The 24,034-nt window shown below is 35.1% G+C and overlaps 1 protein-coding gene and 1 pseudogene across 5 annotated transcripts in view; one reads left to right on the top strand and one right to left on the bottom strand.

Moving 5' to 3' along the window:
• Positions 1–24,034, bottom strand: part of ATR (ATR serine/threonine kinase) — a 96,199-nt gene that overhangs the window by 49,766 nt on the left and 22,399 nt on the right. For all 5 annotated transcript variants that reach the window (XM_026497181.4, XM_057315954.1, XM_057315955.1 and 2 more), the window contains 8 exons: positions 22,111–22,296; positions 19,724–19,816; positions 17,807–17,937; positions 16,130–16,273; positions 13,720–13,813; positions 12,415–12,540; positions 2,178–2,384; positions 1,110–1,223 (listed from right to left, as the gene is read on the bottom strand). In XM_026497181.4, coding sequence (XP_026352966.1) covers positions 1,110–1,223; positions 2,178–2,384; positions 12,415–12,540; positions 13,720–13,813; positions 16,130–16,273; positions 17,807–17,937; positions 19,724–19,816; positions 22,111–22,296 — 1,095 coding nt within the window. The remainder of the gene's footprint in view (positions 1–1,109; positions 1,224–2,177; positions 2,385–12,414; positions 12,541–13,719; positions 13,814–16,129; positions 16,274–17,806; positions 17,938–19,723; positions 19,817–22,110; positions 22,297–24,034) is intronic.
• Positions 20,619–20,935, top strand: LOC123000920 (60S ribosomal protein L36-like; annotated as a pseudogene).

Raw genomic sequence — 24,034 nt, 5'->3', positions numbered from 1 at the left:
TCTCACTGATCTCTCAATGCCCAGGGCTCAATTACTAGAATCTTTTTACCTGTACTCCCTCTCTTGATCATCTTATCCAGGATCACAATTTTAAATACCATCTCTATAATGAATACCTCCAAATTTATATCTGAAACTCAGACCACTCACCATGAATTCCAGACCTGAATATCTAACAAAACAAAGAAAAATTTTTTTAAGCACATAAGTTTTTGAAAAAATAATCATAAAAAAGGGCAAAGAAAGCCAAACTGGAAAAATATTTACTACATGTATGATTGACAAAGGGTTAATTTCTATTATATACAAATAAGTCTTAAATAGTAATAAAAAAATAGATCTATACCAAGAGAAAAATGGGCAAAGATCATCTAAAGAAAATTCACCAAAAAAAAGCAATAAATATATAAAGGATGATATACCTCTCTCATAATTAAATGCTATTAAAGTAAAATGGGACTATTTTTCATCTGTCACACTGACAGATTAAAAATTTTGATAAAAGGCTGGTCTGTCAAAGAAGTATAACTGGTGAAACTTTTTTTGATAAAATTTATCAAATGTAAATTCTGTACTTGCTCTGCAACATATTCTAACTTCTAGATGTTTACATTATTGCTATATTCACTCGAGTGCTCAGAAATACATGTATGTTCTCTAAAGCATTTCTAAAAAAGCAACACATTGAACACATCCTAAATGTGTTTAAATAAATTTCTTAAACAAATTACGGTACATCCATATTGAATATTAAGTTATTGAAAAGAATGAAGTAGAGAACTATGTACTGAAATGGAAAATTACCCAAGACAGACTATTGAACACAAAAGAAAATCAAGTTACAGAACATCATAAGTAATATGATCTCCTTGTGTGGTGGAAAAGACATATATGTTTGTTAAATACACAGAAAAATTTCCAAAGTACCTATAATAATCTGTTAAGAGAGTACATTTCTGTACTCTGAAATGTTATCATGAGCTTATATTATGATCATTATGAACTTTGATAATGATAATTTCCAAAAATAAGTTTCCAACATATAGATTTACAACTTTCTTATTAGAATTCAGTAATGCAAAGCCAGTACTGACTATACATACTCTTACCTGAATGGCGTAAGCAGCTGAATCTTGAGCCCGGCTATTATCTGCATATGCAAGGTAAGCTCTTGTTAGTTCCATCAATAATCCAAAGGCAAAGCTTGAATCTTCTACTCCAGTCTCAATTAAAAAAAAAAAAAAACAAACAAAAACAAGGATAAGGTGTATAAATTTTTTTTTAAAACTGTACCGTACCTTACATGGTTAATTTAACTTAGTTACATAGGTGAATTTAACTTAGAAAAGGAAAGGACATTAAGGTTTAAACTAAGTTTGGTACCAAGACTAAAACATAGTCTGTAACCAAGAAGCCAAACCTAAGCTATTTATAAAGCATATTAGAATCATTAGACTCTTGCATAGCTCCAACAATTTTCATCCTTTTTGTTTTGTTGTTGTTGTTAAAGATTTTATTTTCAAGTAATCTCTACATTCAATGTGGGATTCAAACTCATGACCATGAGATCAAGAGTTGCATGATCTTCCAACTAAGCCAGCCAGGTGGCCCTCATTTTTTTTTTTTTTTAACCTTTAAAAAGAAAACTGTATATAGAGCATTTCCTAAATGGCATGCTGTGACAGCCTGGTCACTTGAGACACTCCAAGAAATAATTTTAACATACCCTCCTCTTGGATGTGCATAGCACATACATTAAATGATACAGTAGATATTCTGTTTGATTTTGTTTTACAGGATTTCTCACACACATTTGACCATGGAAACTTTTCTATAAACTCACTACTACTATGACACCCTGGGAAATTTTCCATGAAAACACTTAGCAATAGTGTTGAAACAGTAATATTTAAATAATTAATTAGGTTTTAACTGTTTGTCATCATTAGGTTGGGAAGCTTTTTAAAAAGAACATAGCATACTAGTCTGGGCTCCAACTCTTATTGTTTTTGGCTCCAGACCTCTGCAAATACTATTAAGGAATAAATTCTGAAGTTACTAAATTGTCTAGTTTAGATCATGTTGCCACTAAGGATAACCTGTTCTTTGTAAATGAAATATAGAAATTCAAATAGGACAGAGAACTCTTCTTGTCATTCCAAATTACCATTACTTACCACAAATGTAAAATCTTTTCCTTGGCTTTCACTTGTTGAAAAATCTAGTCGACCTGGATCTATTGCCCCCAATTCCCCTAAACATTCCCCACAGAGCAACCGAGCTTGAGAGTTTGCGTCTTGGCAACCTTTCAAAAGCACTGTCACCAACTGTGAGATAACAGGTTCCACTGTTTCGCTATCTGTTGCATATTTTATCAGTTTTTCCTAAAAGTAGAAAGAAAATTTTTATATAACTTCTATTAACTAGTATATTTTCCTAACTAGAAAGCTGACACATACATTGATAAAATTAAATTCCTGTATCTGCAGTCTTTTCAGCTATTGTTTGATGAGTTCACATAATATAGTTCATGATACGTTCTGTAGGATTATAATCATTATTTTAGAAAATTTTAATCCTTAATCCATTAAACAGTTACTGAGTATTATTACATTAGTATACAAAAATAAGACATAGACTTCTCCCAACAAGTTCCCAGTCTAAGGGGAAAATAGACATGTAAATAATTAAAATAAAATGTGATATGTACAATAACAAATATATTTACAAAGTAAGGAAGCAATCAAGAAGATGAAAAGAACTCAGGGTAATGTTTCAAGGATAGAGGATAGATACTTAAGTAAATAAGTCAATAAAGAACAGCTATTACTTAAAACAAGACTGAAAGTGTATATGAAACCAGCAGAGAAGGAGAAAAAAATAATAGGAAAAGGGTTCCATGGTGATGAGGAAACAATACATTGGTTCAAGTAATCTTTTTTCATCAGTCTCCTGAGGATGCTGTAATGAAAACCTAAGAAGACACTATTTCCAAGGCAGCTGAAATTTCGAAATACTATTTGTGTGACACTTTAAAACTCCTTTGTTTATACTATTTTCTTTGTAGCAAAAGAAAGATACATGAGCATCTCAAACTCCATGTTAAAACTATGGTTCAAGTTAGAGTAATCATTTCACTCTTTTTTTTTTAAAAGACTTTATTTATTTGACAGAGAGAGGGACAGCAAGCAAGAGAGGGAACACAAGCAGGGGGAGTGGTGGAGGAAGAAGCAGGCTCCCAGCAGAGGAGCCTGATGTGGGGCTCGATCCCAGAACGCAGACGCTTAACGACTGAGCCACCCAGGCGCCCCTAGAGTAATCATTTCAAAGGAAAAATAAAAAGAGATTTTATCTCATTCAGAGTCTTTAAGTCGATCAGTTAAATAACATTACAGAATAATTCAGGTATAAATACTTAAAAAATGAGCTAGTAATCAATAAATAGCAAAACTAATATAAGAAATTATAAACAGGGGTGCCTGGGTGGCTCAGTCATTAAGGGTCTGCCTTCGGCTCAGGTCATGATCCCAGGATCCTGGGATCAAGCCCCACATTCCCTCTTCCACTCCCCCTGCTTGTGTTCCCTCTCTTTCTCTCTCTTCTGTCAAATAAATAAATAAAATCTTTTAAGAAATTATAAATATTTACTCACATGCTAAAACTAGAAAATATAAGATCACTTTAGTTGGCAGAGATAAATTCAGTTCAAGGTAATACTCATTATGAAACACTAAATGAAAGCTAATTTAAAAATATACTTACCTTTTACATACTTAATGTTTTCACTTCTAGGTTAGATAAATTAAGTATCATTTTTCAGCAAAAATACCGAATTCGAAAAATGAGTGTGTGTTCAATGCCTCTATTTAAAAAGGCTTTTTAACATATGAACCCAATTTTATCATTTTCCAAATGCCTAACCAGTTATCAAAACAAATTTGTTTGCTCTAATTATTTGAAATATAATTTTTATCATATCCTAAATGTCCATATACATAAAGGTCTATACTTGAACCTTCTATTCTGTGTTACTGGCCTGTTTATTCATGCACCAGAATCACACTGTTGTAATTATAAAGGCTATAGAGTATGTTACTGTCTAATAGGGATACTAAACCCTCATAGTTGCTTTTCCCCCCCGTTTTCTTAGCTGTTTTTATATGTTTATTTTTCTATATGAACATTAGTATGAACTTTTGTAGTTAAAAAAACAAGCAATTTCTTGGCATTCCTTTGGGATAGCATTAAATTTATAAAATAATCTAGAGAGAACTGAAATCTTTGTAATACTAAGGCAACCTACCAGATAAATATGGGATGCTTTCCATTTGTTTAAATCTACATTTTCGTGTCTTTCAGGAGTGTTTCAACGTTTTTCTTTATTGGTTTATACATTTCTCATTATGCTTATTCCTAAACATATTATCTTTTTCCGTTACTATTGGAAGTTAGGTTTTCCAATCAATCTTCTACCTGGTTATTGCTTGTTATATGAAAATTATTTTTTATATGTTGACTTTATATCCTCCTATCTTACTGAATTAGTTTGTTATCTGGGTTAGTTTTATTGATAATCCTCTACAGTTTAAGTATATTAGCCTATCATCTGCCAACAGAAATTCTTTTACAGGGGTACCTGGGTGGCTCAGCTGGTTAAGTGTCTGCCTTTGGCTCAGGTCATTATCCTAATGTCCTGGGATTGAGTACCACATCGGGCTCCCTACTCAGCAGGGAGTCTGCTTCTCCCTCTGCCCCTCCTCCCGCTTGTTCTCTTTCTCGCTTTCAAAAATAAATAAATAAATAATCTTTTTAAAAAATTCTTTTACTTTTTTTTCAATTCTTATGACTCTGACTGCTTATTCTTATATAAAGTCATTGGGTGATACTTTCAGCTGAATGTTAAATTGTAGTGGAGATAATGGGGAAGCTTGCTTTAGTGGGAATGCATCTTATTTTCCCATTATGTGTATGTATGTATGCATGCATGTATACAAATACATACATACACATATATGCATTAAGGTAGTATCCATCAATTCTTATTTTCTTGGGTGTTTTTATCTGAAGTGGATGTTACAGTTTGTCAAAGGCTTTTTCAGCATCTATGGAAATAATGGTATGATTTTTCTCCTTAGATATATGAATACAGTGAATTATATTAATGAATAACAAAATAAGAACCATCCTTGCAATCCTGGGATAAATTACAGTTGGTCATGGGGTATTATTTTCTTAATGTGAACTGGACTGTTTGATAATATTTCACTTAGAATTTTTTGTATTGGTATTTGAAAGTGGATAATGAAATTTAATTTTATTGTTTTGTGCTATCTTCATGGAGTTTAGTGAACCTTGTTATATAATATTCCTCAAAAAAACTGGATCTTTTCCTTCATTTTCTATGCTCTAAAACAATTTTTTTTTTAAAGATTTTTTACTTATTTATTTGACAGAGATAGATACAGCCAGCGAGAGAGGGAACACAAGCAGGGGGAGTGGGAGAGGAAGAAGCAGGCTCATAGCGGAGGAGCCTGATGTGGGGTTCGATCCCATAACGCCGGGATCACGCCCTGAGCCGAAGGCAGACGCTTAACCGCTGTGCCACCCAGGCGCCCCTCTAAAACAAATTAAAATAGCATTTGAACTATCTGGTTTTTGAAGATTTGCTAAAATCCCCTGTGAAACCACTGGGCCTGGTGCTTTCCTCTAGAGGTAATTCTTTTATAACATTCTCTAATTCTTCCACAGGAATTAGTCTTTCTACTGGAGTCAATTCTGATAAACTATTTTCCAGGGAAAATATTCAAGTTTGCAAATGTATTTGCACAGAAGGGTACAAAGTAGTCTTGTCATTTTAAAAAATATTTCCTTTGTTTCAATGGTTGCTTCTGTCTTGCCATTTCCTATTCACAAATTTGTGCTCTCTGCTTTTTGTTCTTCATTAGGTTAGAGATTTATCTATTTTGCTAATGTTTGTCAAAGAACTATAATTGTTATTAGTTTTTTTGTTCTCTACCTCATTAATTTCTTTTATTTATTATTACTTTCTTCCTGTACTGTCTTTTCTTAGCTTTGTTGAAATTTAATTCATATACTACAAATTCACTCTTCTAAAGTACACAAATCAATCTTTAGTATATTCACAAGGGGTAATACAGTACAACCATTACTTCTAATTCCAGAATATTTCTTTGAAGATTTATTTATTTTAGAGAGAGAGAGATACAGGGAGGGAGGGAGGGGGGGAAGAGGGGCAGCAGGAGAGAATTGTGAAGCTGACTCCCCAATGAATGGAGGGGAGGGGCTCAATCCCAGGACTCCGAGATCATGAACTGAGCTGAAATCAACAGTCAGCCGCTCAACCCACTCAGGTACCCCATTCTAGAACATTTTTATCACCCAAAAAGGTAACTGTACCTATTAGTGGTCACTCTCCATTTCCCCCATCCTCCCAGCTACAGGAAATCACTAATCTACCTTCTGTCTCCATGGACTTGCTCATTCAGGAGAATATGCATATAGATATATAGATATAGGTATATATGATGTATCTTCTTTGTAAATTTTGTATCTTCTTTTAGAATTATAAAGTACTCCTTTCCTGTCATATTTAATGCTTTCTGGTTTTAATTCTTTACCATCTAGAGGCAGAACGAGAATTCCTGTTGTCTTATTATTCAACTTACTGGTTATAAATTTCCTCTTCTCTTTATTTTTAGCCTTCCTAAATTACTCTTTTTAGATATATGTATTGTATACAGCATAGAGTTTGTTCCTGCATTTTAAGTTATTTTAAGGTCTTTCACATTTATTAATATGACTGATATCCTTGGCCTCAATTCTGTCATATTTTTTACAATACTGTATGTATTATAATTACTGTTATTTTTTCTCAGGTCTGTTTCATTTGCTTTAAAAAATAATTTATTTTTGTATGGGAGAAAGTTGATACTTTTGTTCTAAAGGTATCCTCTATAATACCTTTTTTAATGTTTCCAGTTTTTTGTTATTTAACCTTCTGTGACTATTTTACCAGTTTGAAATGGTATATTTTGACTCCTAGTTTTTACCTATGCAACAATTATTGAGCTTATTTTACTTACATCTCACTGTTTCTCTTCTCCCATTAAAAAAAAATATATTATTTCTATTTTATTAGAATATATAACCTTCACATATAATTCTCCCATCTTTGTTCCCACAGCTGCTTTAGTCTTACATCTACAATTATATGTGAACAGTAACCATCAGTCCTTTTGCCAGTCTCCCCAGTCTTCTCTTGATTACCTTCTCTAATATATCTAGAAGCCGTTCTCTAATATATCTCTTAGGAAGGATTTGCTTATACAAACAGTATTCCTTCATTTCTTGTATGTTTACAACTGTGTTTCTTACCTGTGTTAGTCTAAGCATAGCTTGACTCATTCTTTACTCATACTATGTGTCCTTGACATTTTCAAAAATGCTGCTACCCTCTCAGCCTACTGTGTTGTGAAGTCTGATACTAATCTACTTCTCTTACTCTTCTAAGGATTTTTAAAAATGTATTTTTGCCCATAGATCCTGAAAATTTCTTGTTATTAAAATCTAAGCTATTTATAAGAGTTGACTGTTCTGGGGTTGATTTTCTCAGGTATGCAATTGGGTCCTTTCAATATGCAGATTTAGGCCTTTTTTGTTTCAGAAAGTTTTCTTAGATTATAGTTTTAAATGTTAATTCTGTTCTATTGTTTTTGGTTGTTTTTTTTTTTTTTACAGAGAGAGAGACAGCCAGCGAGAGAGGGAACACAGCAGGGGAGTGGGAGAGGAAGAAGCAGGCTCATAGCAGAGGAGCCTGATGTGGGGCTCGATCCCATAACACCGGGATCACGCCCTGAGCCGAAGGCAGAAGCTTAAACGACTGCACCACCCAGGCGCCCCTCTGTTCTATTGTTTTATTTTTCTTCTTCAGAGACTCTAATTTAGTGTATGTGAAATCTTCCAGCCTTTATTTCAACCACTTCTTTGATCCTATTTGTTCCTTTTTCATTTTTATTTTATTTTTTTTAAAGATTTTATTTATTTATTTGTGAGACAGAGAGCACAAGCAAGCGGAGGGGCAGAGGGAGAGGGAGAAGCAGACTTCCTGCTTAAGGAGGAAGCCTGATGCGGGGCTTGATCCCAGGATCCTGAGATCATGACCTGAGCTAAAGGCAGACACTTAACTGACTGAGCCACCCAGGCGCCCCACTCTTTTTTTATTTACTTTATTTTTTTTATTTTTATTTTTTTAATAATAATATTTTTTATTATATTATGTTAGTCACCATACAGTACATCTCTGGTTTTTGGTGTAAAGTTTGATGATTCATTAGTTGCGTATAACACCCAGTGCACCATGCAGTGTGTGCCCTCCTTACTACCCATCACCAGCCTATCCCATTCCCCCACACCCCTCCCCTCGACGTAGTGAAGAGAAGGGCCATATGCACCCCAATGTTCGTAGCAGCATTGTCCACAATAGCTAAATCGTGGAAGGAGCCGAGATGCCCTTCAACAGATGACTGGATTAAGAAGATGTGGTCCATATATACAATGGAATATTACTCAGCTATCAAAAAGAACGATTTCTCAACATTTGCTGCAACATGGACGGCACTGGAGGAGATAATGCTAAGTGAAATAAGTCAAGCAGAGAAAGACAATTATCATATGGTTTCTCTCATCTATGGAACATAAGAACTAGGAAGATCGGTAGAAGAAAGGGATAAAGAAAGGGATAATCAGAAGGGGGAATGAAGCATGAGAGACTATGGACTCTGAGAACCCACTCTTTTTTTTAAATTTATTTTCATTCTATTGGTTTTCTGCCTTTCCTCAGTGCTCCTTACTAAATTTTTAGGCAAATATATTCTCTCCCATGGTCCTTATAATGTAATCGTCATTTCTTAGGTTTCTTTTCTGAATTCAGTCACCTCTTATTTCAGATGTTTTTGGTTTTTGTCCATTTCCCTTGCTTTTTGAATTTTTCATTTTTCTTTTCATATCTGCAAATGACTGCTTGAAATATTTAATTCAGCCTGTAGTGCTAAGTCTGGTTTTCTTCTGCTTTATGATTAGTGTTGGGGGAGGAACTGACATCAACCAAAAGATTTGATTTTCATTTTTTATTTTTGTCTTACAAAAACCTTATATGTAAAGAATATATATATTTTTATTTATACTGTAGACCCTCTAAAATAGCTATATGCAGTAACAGTAAGGGTTTCATAGTGGCTTGCAAGATTCCCATTTCATGAGTCCTCTCTTGTCAGCCTGGTGAAATGCAGTTTTTTTCATAAGTAGCTTTTGGGGAAGGGGGAGAATTGGGCACATCTTTGATCTTGTAGATTTCTTTTTATTTCTACAGGAATCTTAAAACTCTCTTATTTCTTTCTGTTTACAATTAAGTCTCCCAAGAATGTCCCCATCCTCCTATTCTTTTAGTTCTCAGACATGATGATTTTCAGAGACTACAACCTTAGGATCTGCACACTTTAAAGTACCTTCCTTGTAGTCAGAGCTCTGATGTACCACATCCTGGACCTACTTTTTGAGAGGGACCATCTTTGTTGGTGATTTTTATCTTTGCTTCATTTTCCTTAGTTCCCCCACTCCACTCTCTTCTTTCTCATACAGTCTTCTCAGAATCTAACTGCTCTTAACACAAACCCGTGACATGAACTCCAGACAGCTCCGCTGCTTACAGGTAATCTGAAGTTCACAGTATTCTCAGTCTCACAGTTATGTTGAAGGCATGAGTTATGTATGGATTTATTTGCTCTCATTGTTGCTCTTTTGTTTGGAGGGTATGTGAAGATTCAAATTTAGGCATCCAACATTATCCCAGTATAACTTGGAGGTCTCTAGCAGCTTTATTTTCAATGGGCTCATTCTCGGATTTGTAAATATTAGCAAATATGTCTTTTTATTAGAATTCTGCATTAGCAGCAAAGTTTATTTTGGCCTCAATACACACACCTTGTCCTGCTGGGATTTTACCACAGATTCACTTCAACCTGAGTAGCATCAATTTTCAGAAAGAGATTATATGGTTGCTCAGTTTGATCTATGGCCTGATTTTCCTGACACAGAAATAAAAATTCCATGCTATCCACTGAACTTAGGTATCATTTATATCCTTCAAAAACGTAGATTCCTCCTTAAAAGTAAGGAGTATAAACTGTAATTTCTTTAATGTCAATGACCCTCTAGGGGCTACCCATTAGAACAGGGCTTTTGCAGGATCAGTCCATCAAAATAGTCAAGTATCTAAGGTAACAGTAGCCATCATCTTATTAACTGTCATACCATTTTTTAGAGTTTACTTTGTCACTACATTATACCCAACTGTTTCTTTAGCCAGTTATACCACAATTTTCGGTCTACTTATTTAAAACACCTCCTTTCAACGTACTCCTGAAGTATCTTTTCCTCTCCCTCTGGTTAACATCTGCACTTTTAAAAGAATATCTTTTGCATTTGTTCTTTCACAGACTCTCAAAGCATTCACTGCAAAGACTCTTTGTCTTCTAACCCTGTTTTCTTACATCAGTTTCTTGCTCTCGTATTGCTATAGGTTCAGCCATCTTCTATAGCTGCAATGTCCAATATGATAGCCATTATCCACACGAAGCTATTTAAATTTAAATTAAATTAAATTTCCAGTTCTTTAGTCACACATTTTAAGTGCTCGAGAGAGCCACATGTGGCTAGCAGCTACAACTGGACAGTGTAGATACAGAACATCTCCATCTTCACAGAAAATTCTTCTGGACAGCACTATTCTAGAATTTAACTGAACTGCTTTCAACACTGACATTACCTTCTTGTCATACTTGGGAAAAAAACCAAAACATCTCCTTCTCTCTTTTTGTGTAAGTGTTTCAGGCCAGTGTCTTTAGGGATATGGCTGGGAAGACGTGTTTCTGGATGTCTTCCCCTCTTTTCTTATTTTCCCTGGCTCCTCCAAGCCATTGTCTTTAGTTTTCTTCCTACTAACCTAAATTTATCCAGCTACATATTGATTCTAAACTAGATTAAACCTTACTTTAAAATATCCTATAACAATCTGTGGCCATTATTCAGACTCTATTTGACCTTCAAGACTCCTGCAAGTACACTTACGTTCTTACTCTGCCTAGCTAATCTATTAGCATTGGGGCTTTACATTGAAGGAAGGCTTGTCAGGGTACTACCAAATGTGATTTTTCTTTTGTGACACAGGTAGCAAAAGCTGGGCAGTTGTGGCTATGAATATAAGCAATCTCTTTAAGTTTTCAGATTTAGCCATTTATAACTAAGAGGTGATGATCAATATAAAGTTTCCTTAAATTAGGCCAGAATCATGTCATCTGCTTAGAAATAACCTAACCTAGGAAACCTCTAGGCCAAGAGGAGAGATCCTTTGCTATTCATAAATCCCTGTATTAATATAAAAAGCTACAAGCCCTCTAAGTTACCTGAAATCCAGGTACAGGTTTGTTTGGGGCAAGGGTAAGCACACAGTAGTTTCAATGAAGTAAGTTGGGTGCAGGGAATGAGGCTGTAAGACTGATAGTGTAGATTCAGAATTAGGAGAGCACTTACACTTAAGGAGATTCAAGGCTCCTCACCTGTGGTAGGACCATCTCCACATCAGCTGCTATCCACAATGGTTATACAAATTCATGGATCCAGAAGCATGTATTTGTTACCATCATGTATATCTTTTTCCTAAATAAATCCTTCCTTCTATCATGAAAACAAACATAACCTGGTTTTGCAAATCCCCTAACTCATGAGGGTCTTTAGGCTTCCACATCATATCATATAAGTTCTTGACATGCAAAAACAAATACCTCAGGTATTTTTTTTCTATTTTATAGCTTTACAGTGATCGAGTATTTTAAATACCAGTGTTCACTGTCATCAAGGTTAGAGCTAATCTACAGTACGTTGCCAAAAAGTAAACTTAAAAATTTAGTCTCGTTAAAACTAAAAGTTAATTCAGTCAAAATGTAAAATGGCAAAATTACTGAGATCGTATATGCTAGGTATCTATAGGAAATTACATGAGAAGAGACACGAACTGCTGCTGTTGTACATACACCCTTACTCAGGAAGACGTAATAACCTAAAACGTAACTGTCAAATCATGACCCTTCAAAACAGCAAAAAACTCTGCACATCCCTGGTATTCAGCCTCAAAGAGTATCTCATGGATTAGCGATTCTAAGTCAGGTCTGATAATCTCGGTAAAATAAAAATTATTTCTTTCATTGAACCTACTGAATGTCAAGCAAATATGCTAACCTGTCATCTTTTCTTTAAACTACACTTCAAACTTTTCTTTATACTTCTTTAAACAATTTTCTTTTCTATACCTCTGAATTATATCTTAGGATTTTAGCATACCTGATTTTTATATAAAGTTTCCTTCAAACTCGTAAGAGCATGAATACGAACATCTACATTTTCATGTTGAATTGCTTTCATGGATAATTGTAGAGTTGTCTGAAGATCTGTACTCTCTGAGGTCTCCTATATAAAGAACACAGAGAGATACACCTTATCAGTTAATTATCTCAGAAACCAAACAGAAGGTCTGGATTCCCTACAGAGTTACTACTGAAGTGGTAAACTATACCCAAGTAAAAGTAGCTTTAAAAAATAATTTCCGGGCACCCATGTGGCTCAGTTGGTTAAGTGTCTGCCTTCGGCTCAAGTCATGATCCCAGGGTCCTGGGATGGAATCCCGCATTAGGCTCCCTGCTCAGCGGAGAGTTTGGTTCTCCCTCTGTCCCTCCCCCCTGCTCATGCCCGAGCTCTCTCTCACAAAATTAAATAAATAAAATCTTTAAAAAATAATTTCCATCTCTTCCTTCATATAGCATATGTCATTTGTAGTAATTCTTGGGAAAGGGATTTCATTCTAAAATCTATAGACCTGAAGGAAAATTTTATTCCAATCAAATAAAGAACCTACTTATCTAAAAGAAATCCTTCTTGGTAAGAAATACAAGTTTCTCCTAACTTACAAAGGACTACATGATAGCCTTGAGCCAAATCTAGATCATACAAATGAATAATTCACTCTTTACTTTGATTACTTTCTTATGACTATGATGAGTTACCCAGTAAGAGAGAAAATAAAAACCTCAGAACCAATCTTGGGGTCTGTAGTAAATACTTCTGCTATTCTGACTCAAGATTAGGTATCCCACTTTCTGCCCTAAAATTCTATGGAATCACCGTTAATACTTTCATAATTTCGGAGAATTCACTGGACTTCAAGATGATGGAACTACAGGTTACTCCCCTTCTAAAGCTCAGGAATCAGTAAGATTTAATGATTTCATACCATCGTTTGTAGCACAACATAACTAGAATCCTCCCACAGCTTTTCAGGGTATAAAGCTATGGCAGCTTCTTCTTTGGGGGACTATAAATAGGGACATACTGACCGGGGAAGCAAAGTCACAAGTACTGTATTCTTTGCTCTATGTTCTACGTAATGCAATAACATCTTTATCTAAATGCTAAAACTTCCTTCTCAAAATCATAATTTGTGATAGGATTATCTAATTGCCAAAATTAGCCATCAGAATAGGGCTATATCACCCCTAGATGTGATTCTAAAGAACCTCTGTTCAAAGTATTGGAATTTGGCAACAATTTTGTATCAATGATCTCCTAAGATATAAATAAAAAATTAAATACCTTTCTGTATTCCTGTAGAACTGCTTTTATCTTTTTTAATTCTGGATGATCAGGTAAAAAATATATTTCATGAAGAAAATCTTGTACAGCATCCCTAATAGTTAGTTGGAAGAAAAACGATTATTTACAAAGAGGATGAGTACCAAAAAAATAAAAAGCAGAGGCTGAAACTAAGGCCAATTTAGTTCACACTTAAAAGTGCTAGTGGGGGTGCCTGGTGGGCTCAGTTGGTAGAGCCTGTGACTCTAGATCTCTGGGTGGTGAGTTTGAGAACCACATTGGGTATAGAGATTTTAAAACTAGTATCTTAAAAAAAAAAAAAAAGTGCTAGAGAGCCTGGGTGGCTCAGTTGGTTAAGTGTCCGACACTTGATTTCAGCTCAGGTCATGATCTCAGGGTTGTGAGATGGAGCCTAATGGGGCTGTGTGCTCAGCGTGAAGTTGGCTTGGGATTCTCTCCCCCTATCCTTCTGCCCCCCCCACTCTCTCTCTCAAATAAATTCTTTAAGCAAGTGCTAGTGGATTAATGATATGCCAAATATTCTTCCTGACCATGTCTAGTGGTTAATAATGGCAAATAATCAAATCTAAGGAAATCACCCTGTTGCAGTATTTACATTGGTGGCCCTGAATAAAACTATACTTCTTTGTATATGCACGCATGTGTCCTCACTTCCTCTTCATTTTGGGCAGGGTGTGTGACTTGCTTTAACACACGGAATGTGGCAGAGGAAATGCTGTGCCAACTTAGGGCCTAAGTGTTAAAAAAAAGTCTGGCAGCTTCTGGTTTTGTGCTCCTCAGAGTCCTAAGTCACCACATAAGACATGTGGCCACCAACATGGACAGGATACATGAAAAGGTGAGGCTCCAAGACTACACAGAAAGAGAAGTCTAGCTGCTGACTGACTGCAGCCATACCAGTGACCAAAGAATCTACCTGCTGAACCCAGTCCAGACTGCAAAATTACAAGTAAATAAATATGCTGACATTTTAAGATACTAGATTTTGGAGTGGTTCACAGTACAGCAATAGATAGCCAGACCCAACCTTAAAACACAAATTCTCATAAAAAAATTTTAGAGAAAAATACATAAATAATTCTTATTGAGGCTACAATTTTTAATGTTTCAAATATTATACTCTAATCTTTCTGAGTCGCAGTAATGTATTTCTAAATTCTAGTCTTCATTCACTCACGCAATAAATATGTATTAAGAAACTATCATGTGCCACTATGTGCTAGACACTGGTCATGTAACAATAAAGGAAGCTGAAAGAATTTCTTTATTCAGGGAGTTTAAGATCTTCTAAATAGCACTAAATGAAAGAGAATTTTCTTTATATGAAAAGGTAGAGAATTGCTGTGTAGTAAAAAGCACAGATAACACTATATAATAATCCAAAGTATTTGAAAAAGGGATCTAGATTAGTGATTATGTTGTTCTATCATATTCAAATTATCAAAATAAAAGTATTTTAACTGACAAAAAAACAAAACAAAACAAAACTACATTAACCTTTTTTTCTGTACTTTCTCCCTGCTTAGACAGTTACTGAAAATGACTAATGGGAATAGCAGTAGTATGTGTATGGGTGGGTAAGCAGGTAAATAGGTAGTACTTACACCCTAACCTTTCAGAAGCAAAGGTAATGTAACAGTAAGTGTAAACATGGAAACAATTAAAAAATTTATAGAAACACATTCCAGGCTAAAAAGCAACCAGTGTGAGATACAAAAATGGAAGGGAGTAACATATGTTCTTCCAATAGCAGTCCAAGTAAGCTAGAGCATAGTCTGTTTCGGAATATCCTGAGAAAAGATTTAAAGAAATAAGATGTAACCAAATTTTGGAAAGACGTGAATGTCAAGTCTTTTAGTTAGTAACTGGAAGAATCACAGAATGTCTCTATCTGCTATAATAATACTAATAAGAGAGATGCTTTTAAATATGAACGATATGAAGAAATGTGATAAAAGCCTAAAAGAAGGGAGGCTGGTTAAAAGGCTAATGCAATGAAGTAATGAAGAGTTTCAACTAAGGTAAGCTATAGAAAGTAGGTGAATATCCCTCCTAACCTTTCTCATGTTATTCAACTGTCTGCTTTTTAAGTGTGAAAAGAAAGGTAAATTTAGCTTCACTTTTTTCAAAACAGATGAAAAATAACTTTAAGTTGCTGATCTAATAATGTTTTAAATATAATTATAATGGATCCATGTCACAACTGAAATAACATCAGTTCAATCTGTATTTACTTAAAGCATGTCAATTATTTTTGTTTGATGCACTCTAAATTAAAAAGAATGTGAACAATTCTACCTTACCAGAAGTAATCCCAATACCTTGAGACATAAATATATAGTAATAAAAAGTTGCTATCTTTACTATTAATTTCAGTTACAATAAATACCTGTTTTCAATTATGAGGTAGTGAAATATGGCTGCAGTTTCTTCAGGCTGGATTTGTATGAGAGGTAACAAAGCTACTATCACATGACTGAGAAGGGACCCAAGATAAGCATGATCCAGGCAACGAACAAAGCAATCCCAAGCTCTATGTGAAGAAACAAGTAAGTTAAAAGTCACATTGTTTTTATTATTTGTAAACCCCCATCAATGAGTTATTAGCTGGGCAAACAATAATACATACAAATAATAAGATTACAAGGCAGCTGTAAAAACGGAAGATCAGTACTCCATATGCAAATAGAGTGATCTCTCTACTGTATTAAGTTAAAAAAAGCAAGGTAAAAAACAGAGGTTATAATATGCTACCTTTTGGGGCAAGGTTAATACAAAAATTATGTGTGTGTGCATTTGTTTATACTTTTAAAAAGGGGAGAATTATACAAAAGTTAAAAATACTGATCATAGTTAGAAATGAAAGCTAGATTCACGAATCTGAATTTCAGACAATGTTTATGTTTTACATGAATTTAAAATTAAAGAGCAAAAAAGCAACCTCTAAAAACTTTATAAACAAACGAGGGGCACCTGTGTGACTCAGTTGGTTAAGCGTCTGAATTCGGCTCAGGTCATGATCTCAAGCTCCTGGGACTGAGCCCTGCTCTGCGCTCAGTGGGGAGTCTGCTTGTCACTCTCCTTCTGCCCCCCCAATACTCTCTCTGTCTCTCTCTCAAATAAATAAATAAATCTTTTTTTTTTTTTAATTTTACACAAACTGAAACAACTGAACCTAACTGAATATCAAGTTGGTGGCACATGTACACAGAAAAGAATTACTTCACATGACTTTAAAGCATATTATTCTGACACTCCATCTCTAGTAAGTACAGTCTAAGGACTAAAAAGACCTCTGGAAAAAAACAAAAATATATAAGTAAACAAACATAAATAAAACAAAAAAAAGGAGCTTCAAGAAGCTTAAACTGCATTCAGTAGTCTGTTAAGAAGTAATACTAAAATTCTATTAACTTAAATTAGGAATCCTACATGCCAAAATCTCAATGGCCTGAAAGAAGTGTGGGGAAGGGTCTTAAGGAGTGAATCTGTTTGTAAGAGATTATATTTAAGAGGCCAAAAAACCAAATGTGTGACATGTGCATGGTATTTGGATTCTGATTCAAACAAACCGACATCTTTGGGAAAAACATATTTGAGACAATTGGGGAAATCTAAATATGGACTGAGTTTCAGACGATATTAAGGAATTCCCATTAATTCTGCCAAGTATAATAATTCATGATGGTTGTATTTTTTTAAATGCCTTACCTATTAGATAAATCTGAGTTATTTACAAGTGCAATGATTTGATACTGGGGTTTTCTCTAAAACATTCCAACTAACAATAAAATAGGTGGAGGTGGTCAGATTAAGTAAGATTAGCAATGTTGATAACTGTTGAGGTTGGAAAATGGTATGGAGGGATTCATTATACTACTTTATTTCCCAGTATGTTAAAAGATTTCATACTTGTATGTCTTTAAAGAAGTAAACATATTCCCTTTCAATACAAATATCCTTTCCATTTTAATTATGTACAGTCTGAATCCCTCAAAGAGATAAGAATTCAAGTTAGTGCTACTGGGAAATGCAAAAATTCTAATGAATTTAGCCGGTCATTTACCTACAACACAATTCGGGAAAATCATCCTTGAATCTCAGGCCAGTTCTTAGCGTGGTCATCATCTTCACCCTCACAGAACTGACGTGTTTTGGTCCCATCAACTTCATCAAAGACATCAAACTGTTCAAAGCCTATAAAGTTAAGTAGGGCTTTAAAATAAAGCCTATAAACAAGTCAGCAGGAGCAGATGAGCCCTAAGGACAAGATCCCACCCACATCCTAGAGTAGTACCTATTCTCTGGCAACACAATGTTTAAATGTTGGCCAGTTCGTTTGTCCAAACTCTTATGTAAAAATTATGAATTTGAAAAATATAAGCTGAGTTCTGGTGTGTTTTTTTCTTGTGATGGTAATTTGTTATTTTTGTCCTGGCAGTCCTCTAGAACAGTAATTCTAATATATTAAGGATATAATACCTATTGTTTAATTTTCTTCATATTCATCCCAAAGTATTATGTAGCAGCATGCATTTTTGTCCTAATGGTACTAATTTCAAGATGCTCTGAATTTAGTAAAACAAACAAATTTAGTAAAACGAAACTGATGACATACCCAGAAAATTATGTACACATTTTATTGTGGAACACAGAATTAGACTTGTATCAACAGCTCCAGGTTTTAATGAAAGGGTAAAGAAAACTCTCTAGTCAACCTTAACTATGTGCTAAAACATACAAGCTTTTTATGGTTTAAAAAACAAAGTATAGTTTTCTCAGATTGGAGGTCATTCTCTCACTCTGGATAACAATAAGAAAGATTCCACGGAGATGGAACAGAAGTTGTCTGGAGGATTAAATTTACCAGTTGACATCAACAGAATAAGTACTGGCTGTGGAAGTAGAGTTTAACATTGTATCATGTCTTTCTTGGCTCCTTAAAGTTATTAAGACAAGAGAAGTACAAACTGATATAAAAGTTTCTACTCATAGATTTTTTTCTATAATTTTACTGACTACAGAGATAGAAAGCAATAAAAAAGGAAATTCAATCAGTATCTAAAATTCTATCCTATTCTATGGACAAAACTTCCAGTGGTGACCAACTGTTACAGTAGTCATAATGAAACTTCATTGTGCCAAACACATTTAAACATAAATTGACAAATACTGAAGGTACTTGACTTTATATAACCTAACATTTTTGCTTTTCAAAAACACCATGGGCCATGACTCACAACATACCAATCTGGACCAATGAACTCAATTATGCAACTTTTATTGAGCCATCAGAGATGCTAGTCTCTTTTTTTCCCGCTGAGCTAGATGCTGTGATGACATGAGCCTGAAGCCATTGGGGTCATTATCTGGCACTTACGTATAGAGCCAATCTAGGGGCATTTGAGCTAAGAGATGAATTCTGAGAACGCTGTGTCCAAAATCAAGTTATGCCCATAGCTATATTGCTCTCACAGTTTTAGTCACAAAGCCAATAAATTCTTCTAAGCCAGTTTCGGTTAACACTGGCTTTATAAACAAACAAACAAAACCTGTAAGTGATATATTTCTTCTTTCTAGACTCCCCAAACGCTTATTAAGGGATAGAGGGATTCAGAATGGTGTATGTTTGATTACTTATTTTTTTTAAAAAATAAATATTCTATTTTGAAAAAATGCACAATCAATGACAAAAATAAACAAAATTACCAAGGTACTCTAGGGAAGAGGCTACATTTGCATCCCAAACTGCATGCAAACCAGCACAGGGATTACTATAGTGGAAAACTCCAATAAAGACTAGTCCTGAAAGGACTAAGCAGAACACCAAATTATGAAAAGAGCCCGGCTTCTTGAATAAGGATTCTGCTGACTACATATATTTATTTCTTACCTTTAAATGTTTGTAGCTACAAGCAGAAGTCATGTCTCCTATAAATTCTATACAAATTCTAGAAATTTGCAACTTAATATCACTACCTACCATTTTCTTATCTTCAATGCCAACACTGGAGCTCAGTAACTGCATGTTAAAAAAGGCCAAAATGCCCAACAACTTAGGTTGCAAATAGTCAGCCTAATGAAAAAAAACCACATAAAAACAGATATTATGTAAGTTTTACACAGATCAAATTTCATAAATCAACAATTTAATTAACGTCATTTTCTATATTACCTATGTTAGGATATTAGAAGTAATAAGCACTTGGTGGATTTTCTCTAAAAGTAAGTATCTTCACATCTAGTATTTTAAAAATTAGTGAAACTGATTTATAATCACCATGACAAAATATGATTAAACAGTACTCTACAATGAGAAAATCATGAGCTTTTGAATTATGAAGTGTGCTGGGGGTGAGATCCTCAGGATCTGACTCACAGAAGGACCCAGAATGAAGAGGATATTTAATCTTAAGGAGAAGAACAGAAAAGGACAAAGTGACTGTCCTTATCTAGAACATTCAGAGTCAAGATGGGGGGAAAAAAGTATTAAATAAGGAACAATGGTCTGACACAAGAGTCCATATCCCCTCAGGTAACAGTGGTAAGTGGGTCCAAGGCCATGGGCATCAACAGTTACATGCTAGGTATCACTGACCATGGCACTTTGGGTCTCCTGAAGTGAACAGGATTAATTCTTTCTTATAAGAGGGTCCTAGAGAAAAGGGTTTTAAGTCAGCTAAACCTGGGTTTGAATCCCAATTTTGACCTACCCAGTGTGTGATGCTGGGTAAGTTACTTAACTCCTCTGAGTCTGTAAAATGAAAAGACCTATTGCACAGAGATGTTGTAGAGATTGAATAAGATAACATGCATGAAGCACTAAGAAAATAGTAAAGTATTGCTTTTGCTGCAGGAGCCACTGAGGAGCGGCAGCCATGGCGCTACACTACTCTGTGACCATGGGCCTCAACAAGGGCCACGAGGTGACTAAGAACATGAACAAACCAAGGCAAAGAAGCTGCCACAGGCACCTCATCAAGCACGTCAAGTTTGTGCGGGACATGATATGAGAGGTGTGTGGCTTCACCTCATCTGGCAACATGCAATGGAGCCACTCAAGGTCTCCATGGATAAGCATACCCTCAAGTTCATCAAGAAAAGGAGAGGAACACACATCCATGCCAAGAGGAAGAGAAAGGAGCTGAGCAATGTCCTGGCAGCCATGAGGAAAGCAGCAGCCAAGAAGGACTGAACCCCACTCCTCTGTATGTAATAAAGCCTTTTTGGAACTTGGGGGAAAAAAGAATATAGTAAAGTGTTATATTTTACAAACTGGGAATGTGAGTACTCTGCAAAGAAGAATATTCAAAATATTTACATATGGGCAAGGAAGGGGCAAGAAGTATACTGGGGCGCCTGGCTGGCTCAGTCAAACATCTGCCTTCGACTTGGGTCATGATCCTGGGGTCCTGAGATCAAGCCCCGCATCAGGCTCCTTGCTCTGTGGGGAGCCTGCTTCTCCCTTTCTCTCTTTCCCCCTGCTTGTGCTCTCTCTCATTCACTCTTTCTCTCAAATAAAATATTTAAAAAAAATAAAGTCTGAGTAGACGGTAAAAAAAATAAAAATAAAAAAAAGTGTGGTATGACACAAGCCACAAGGGATGGTCGGTTGTACTGAATACCATTGAAAGGTTAAATAAGATAAGAAAAGCGAAGTAACCATTGGATTTGACATCAGGAAGACTGTTTTTGAACTGGATAAGAATTTCAGTGGAATAGTGAGAACAGAATTAGATTAACACGAACTGAAGAATGCATGGGAAATGAGAAAGAAGAGATAGAAATCTCTCAAGATATTTTGCTGATAGCCTTTTGAGTCTCTTGAAGGAATGAGGGCAATCAAAAGAAAAAAACAGTAAGCCTGAAGATTTATATATATTTTTTCACATGAAGAAGTAAATAGTAAAGTATATACAAATTTAAGATAGGGAAAGATAAAAGGGGATAGCATATCTTCTAACTTTCCCTTAAATACAACAATGGATTTTAAATACAGTTAGAACTGACAAGGTTAGTATGTTGTGCCAAACAGGTAGTTGGTCAGGGGAAAGGGCGGGGGGGCATCCACAAATGTTTTCTAATCTATAGTTAAAAAGTAGTGAAGAAAAATTAATTTGAACATTTTTGCTCAGTGAAAAAATAAGATCTATAATCATTTCAAAACACATATTTTTTAACACTAATATATGTCAATACCTTGCTGTGTGACCATGCAATTTAAATCATCAACCTTTACAAAATAAAAATCCCAATTTGAAATTTAAACAAATCTCTAGCATTTGAAAGATGCATACAATACCTGTTTCTCCAATCTCACGATTAGGCTAAAAAAGGCAAAAAACAAGCAACCCATGTAATATTCCTTACCATTAATTCGGGTGATGTGATCTCTCTGGGGCCCTGATATGGATCATCACTAGATGCAAATGAGGCAAGTATTGACAAACCATTGAAAACCTGTTGATAGTGTTCTCCAATACGTAGCAATAATTCATTATGCAATCCTTGGAAATCTTGTCTCAATAGACTCCCCAGTTCAATTTCTGTTTCATTCTAATCCAAAGACACATTAAAAAAAAAAAAAGGCTTTCGGAAGTATCTTGATTTTAACATCCTATTAGTAAATCAGGGGTTTTAGATCATCTGACAAGATTTACTAATGGTATTTTTAAAAGGTATTAGAAAAGGATTCTAATCTCGATTTCTCCCAGTAGGTCTCCCATAGGCTACAGGTAACAAGTGATTAGGCTTTATTTTCAAATAAAATTTTAAGAGGAAGTCCCAGTTTTCTTAAAATATCATCAACTCATTATTCATAGATACATAACCCCTGGGAGAAAATACAGTATAGTGGCTTAGAGCAGTCTTTCTGGTCAAACCATTTGAATTTAAATTCCAGCTTTGTCACTTGTTACTTTTGCTGTGATCTGGACAAGTTACCTAATCTGACCTCTCTCTGCCTTAATTTTCTAAACATAAAATGGAAAAATAATAGTATCTTTATCTCATTGGACAACTAATGAGGACTAAATGAAATGATCCATATAAATTGTTTATAAAGTTCTGACATGTAGGAAAATATTATCATTCTACCTCTACAATATAGATTTTCTTTCTTAAAACGAACAAACATACTCAATATTCATAATTCTCATGTGGAAAGAAATCTATTGCTACTATATCATGAAACACATGAAATAAATTAACATCAGAGAAAACAGTAGTCACATACGCATATCTGACAGTTTCTCCTGTTCCTGCATAGTCTTGTGTTTTTTTCAAAGATATTGTTACTGGGGTGCCTGGCTGGCCCAGTCAGTTAAGTATCCGACTCTTGATTTCAGCTCAGGTCATGATCTTAGGATCCTGGAATCGAGCCCCGCGTCCAGCTCCATGCTCAGTAGTGGGGAGTCTGCTTGTCTTTCTGCCCCTCCCCACTGCTCATGCTTGCATGCTCTCTCTCTCTCTCTCAAATAAATAAATAAAATCTTAAAAAAAAAAAGATTCTCTCTCCCTCTGCCCTGTGTGCGCTCTCTAAAAAAATAAACAAGATATCACTGCTAGCATGACACCAAAAAAGAAGTATAAGCTGTAATTTTAAATTTACAAAAACAAGCAAAATACTGGGCCAAATTGTAATCACAGCACTAAGTAATTAAACAAAACACTAACATTATGCTATAGTTGAGACTGCCTCTTCCTGTAAATATAATTACGTGCATATCAGTCAACTTACAACTCCAATTAAAAAATTCATTTTTTAAAGAAGATTTTATTTATTTATTTGAGAGAGAGACACAGAGACAGAGATAGTGAGAGTGAGCACAAGGAGGGAAGAGAGGGAGAAGCAGGCGCCCTGCTGAGGAACGCTGATGCAGGGCTCGATCCCAGGAGCCCAAGACCTTGACCTGAGCTGAAGGCAGATGCTTAATCGACTGGGCCACCCAGGTGCCCCATAATCAAAAAATTCTAAAATGAGGAGTGCCTGGCTGGCTCACTTGGAAGAACATGTGACTCTTGATCTTCGGGGTGTGAGTTGAGCCCCACAATGGGTGTACAGACTACTACAAAAGTAAATAAACTAAAGAAAAAATTCTAAAATGAAATGAGTTGAGAACCTGATCCATGAATGGATGATTATCATATGCCATTATGGTGAAATGATCAAAGAAAATAACAAAAGAATAGTTCTATTTAATATGCTCCTCTAGGCTCCAAATAAATCTTATTTACATGATACTATTTGCACTTATATTACTCTAGAATAAACTATAAATTACCTACCCTCCTT

This window comes from Ursus arctos, unplaced genomic scaffold (genome assembly GCF_023065955.2).
Source record: "Ursus arctos isolate Adak ecotype North America unplaced genomic scaffold, UrsArc2.0 scaffold_20, whole genome shotgun sequence".
Taxonomy (NCBI): domain Eukaryota; kingdom Metazoa; phylum Chordata; class Mammalia; order Carnivora; family Ursidae; genus Ursus; species Ursus arctos.
This window is presented reverse-complemented; position numbering and strand designations above follow the sequence as displayed.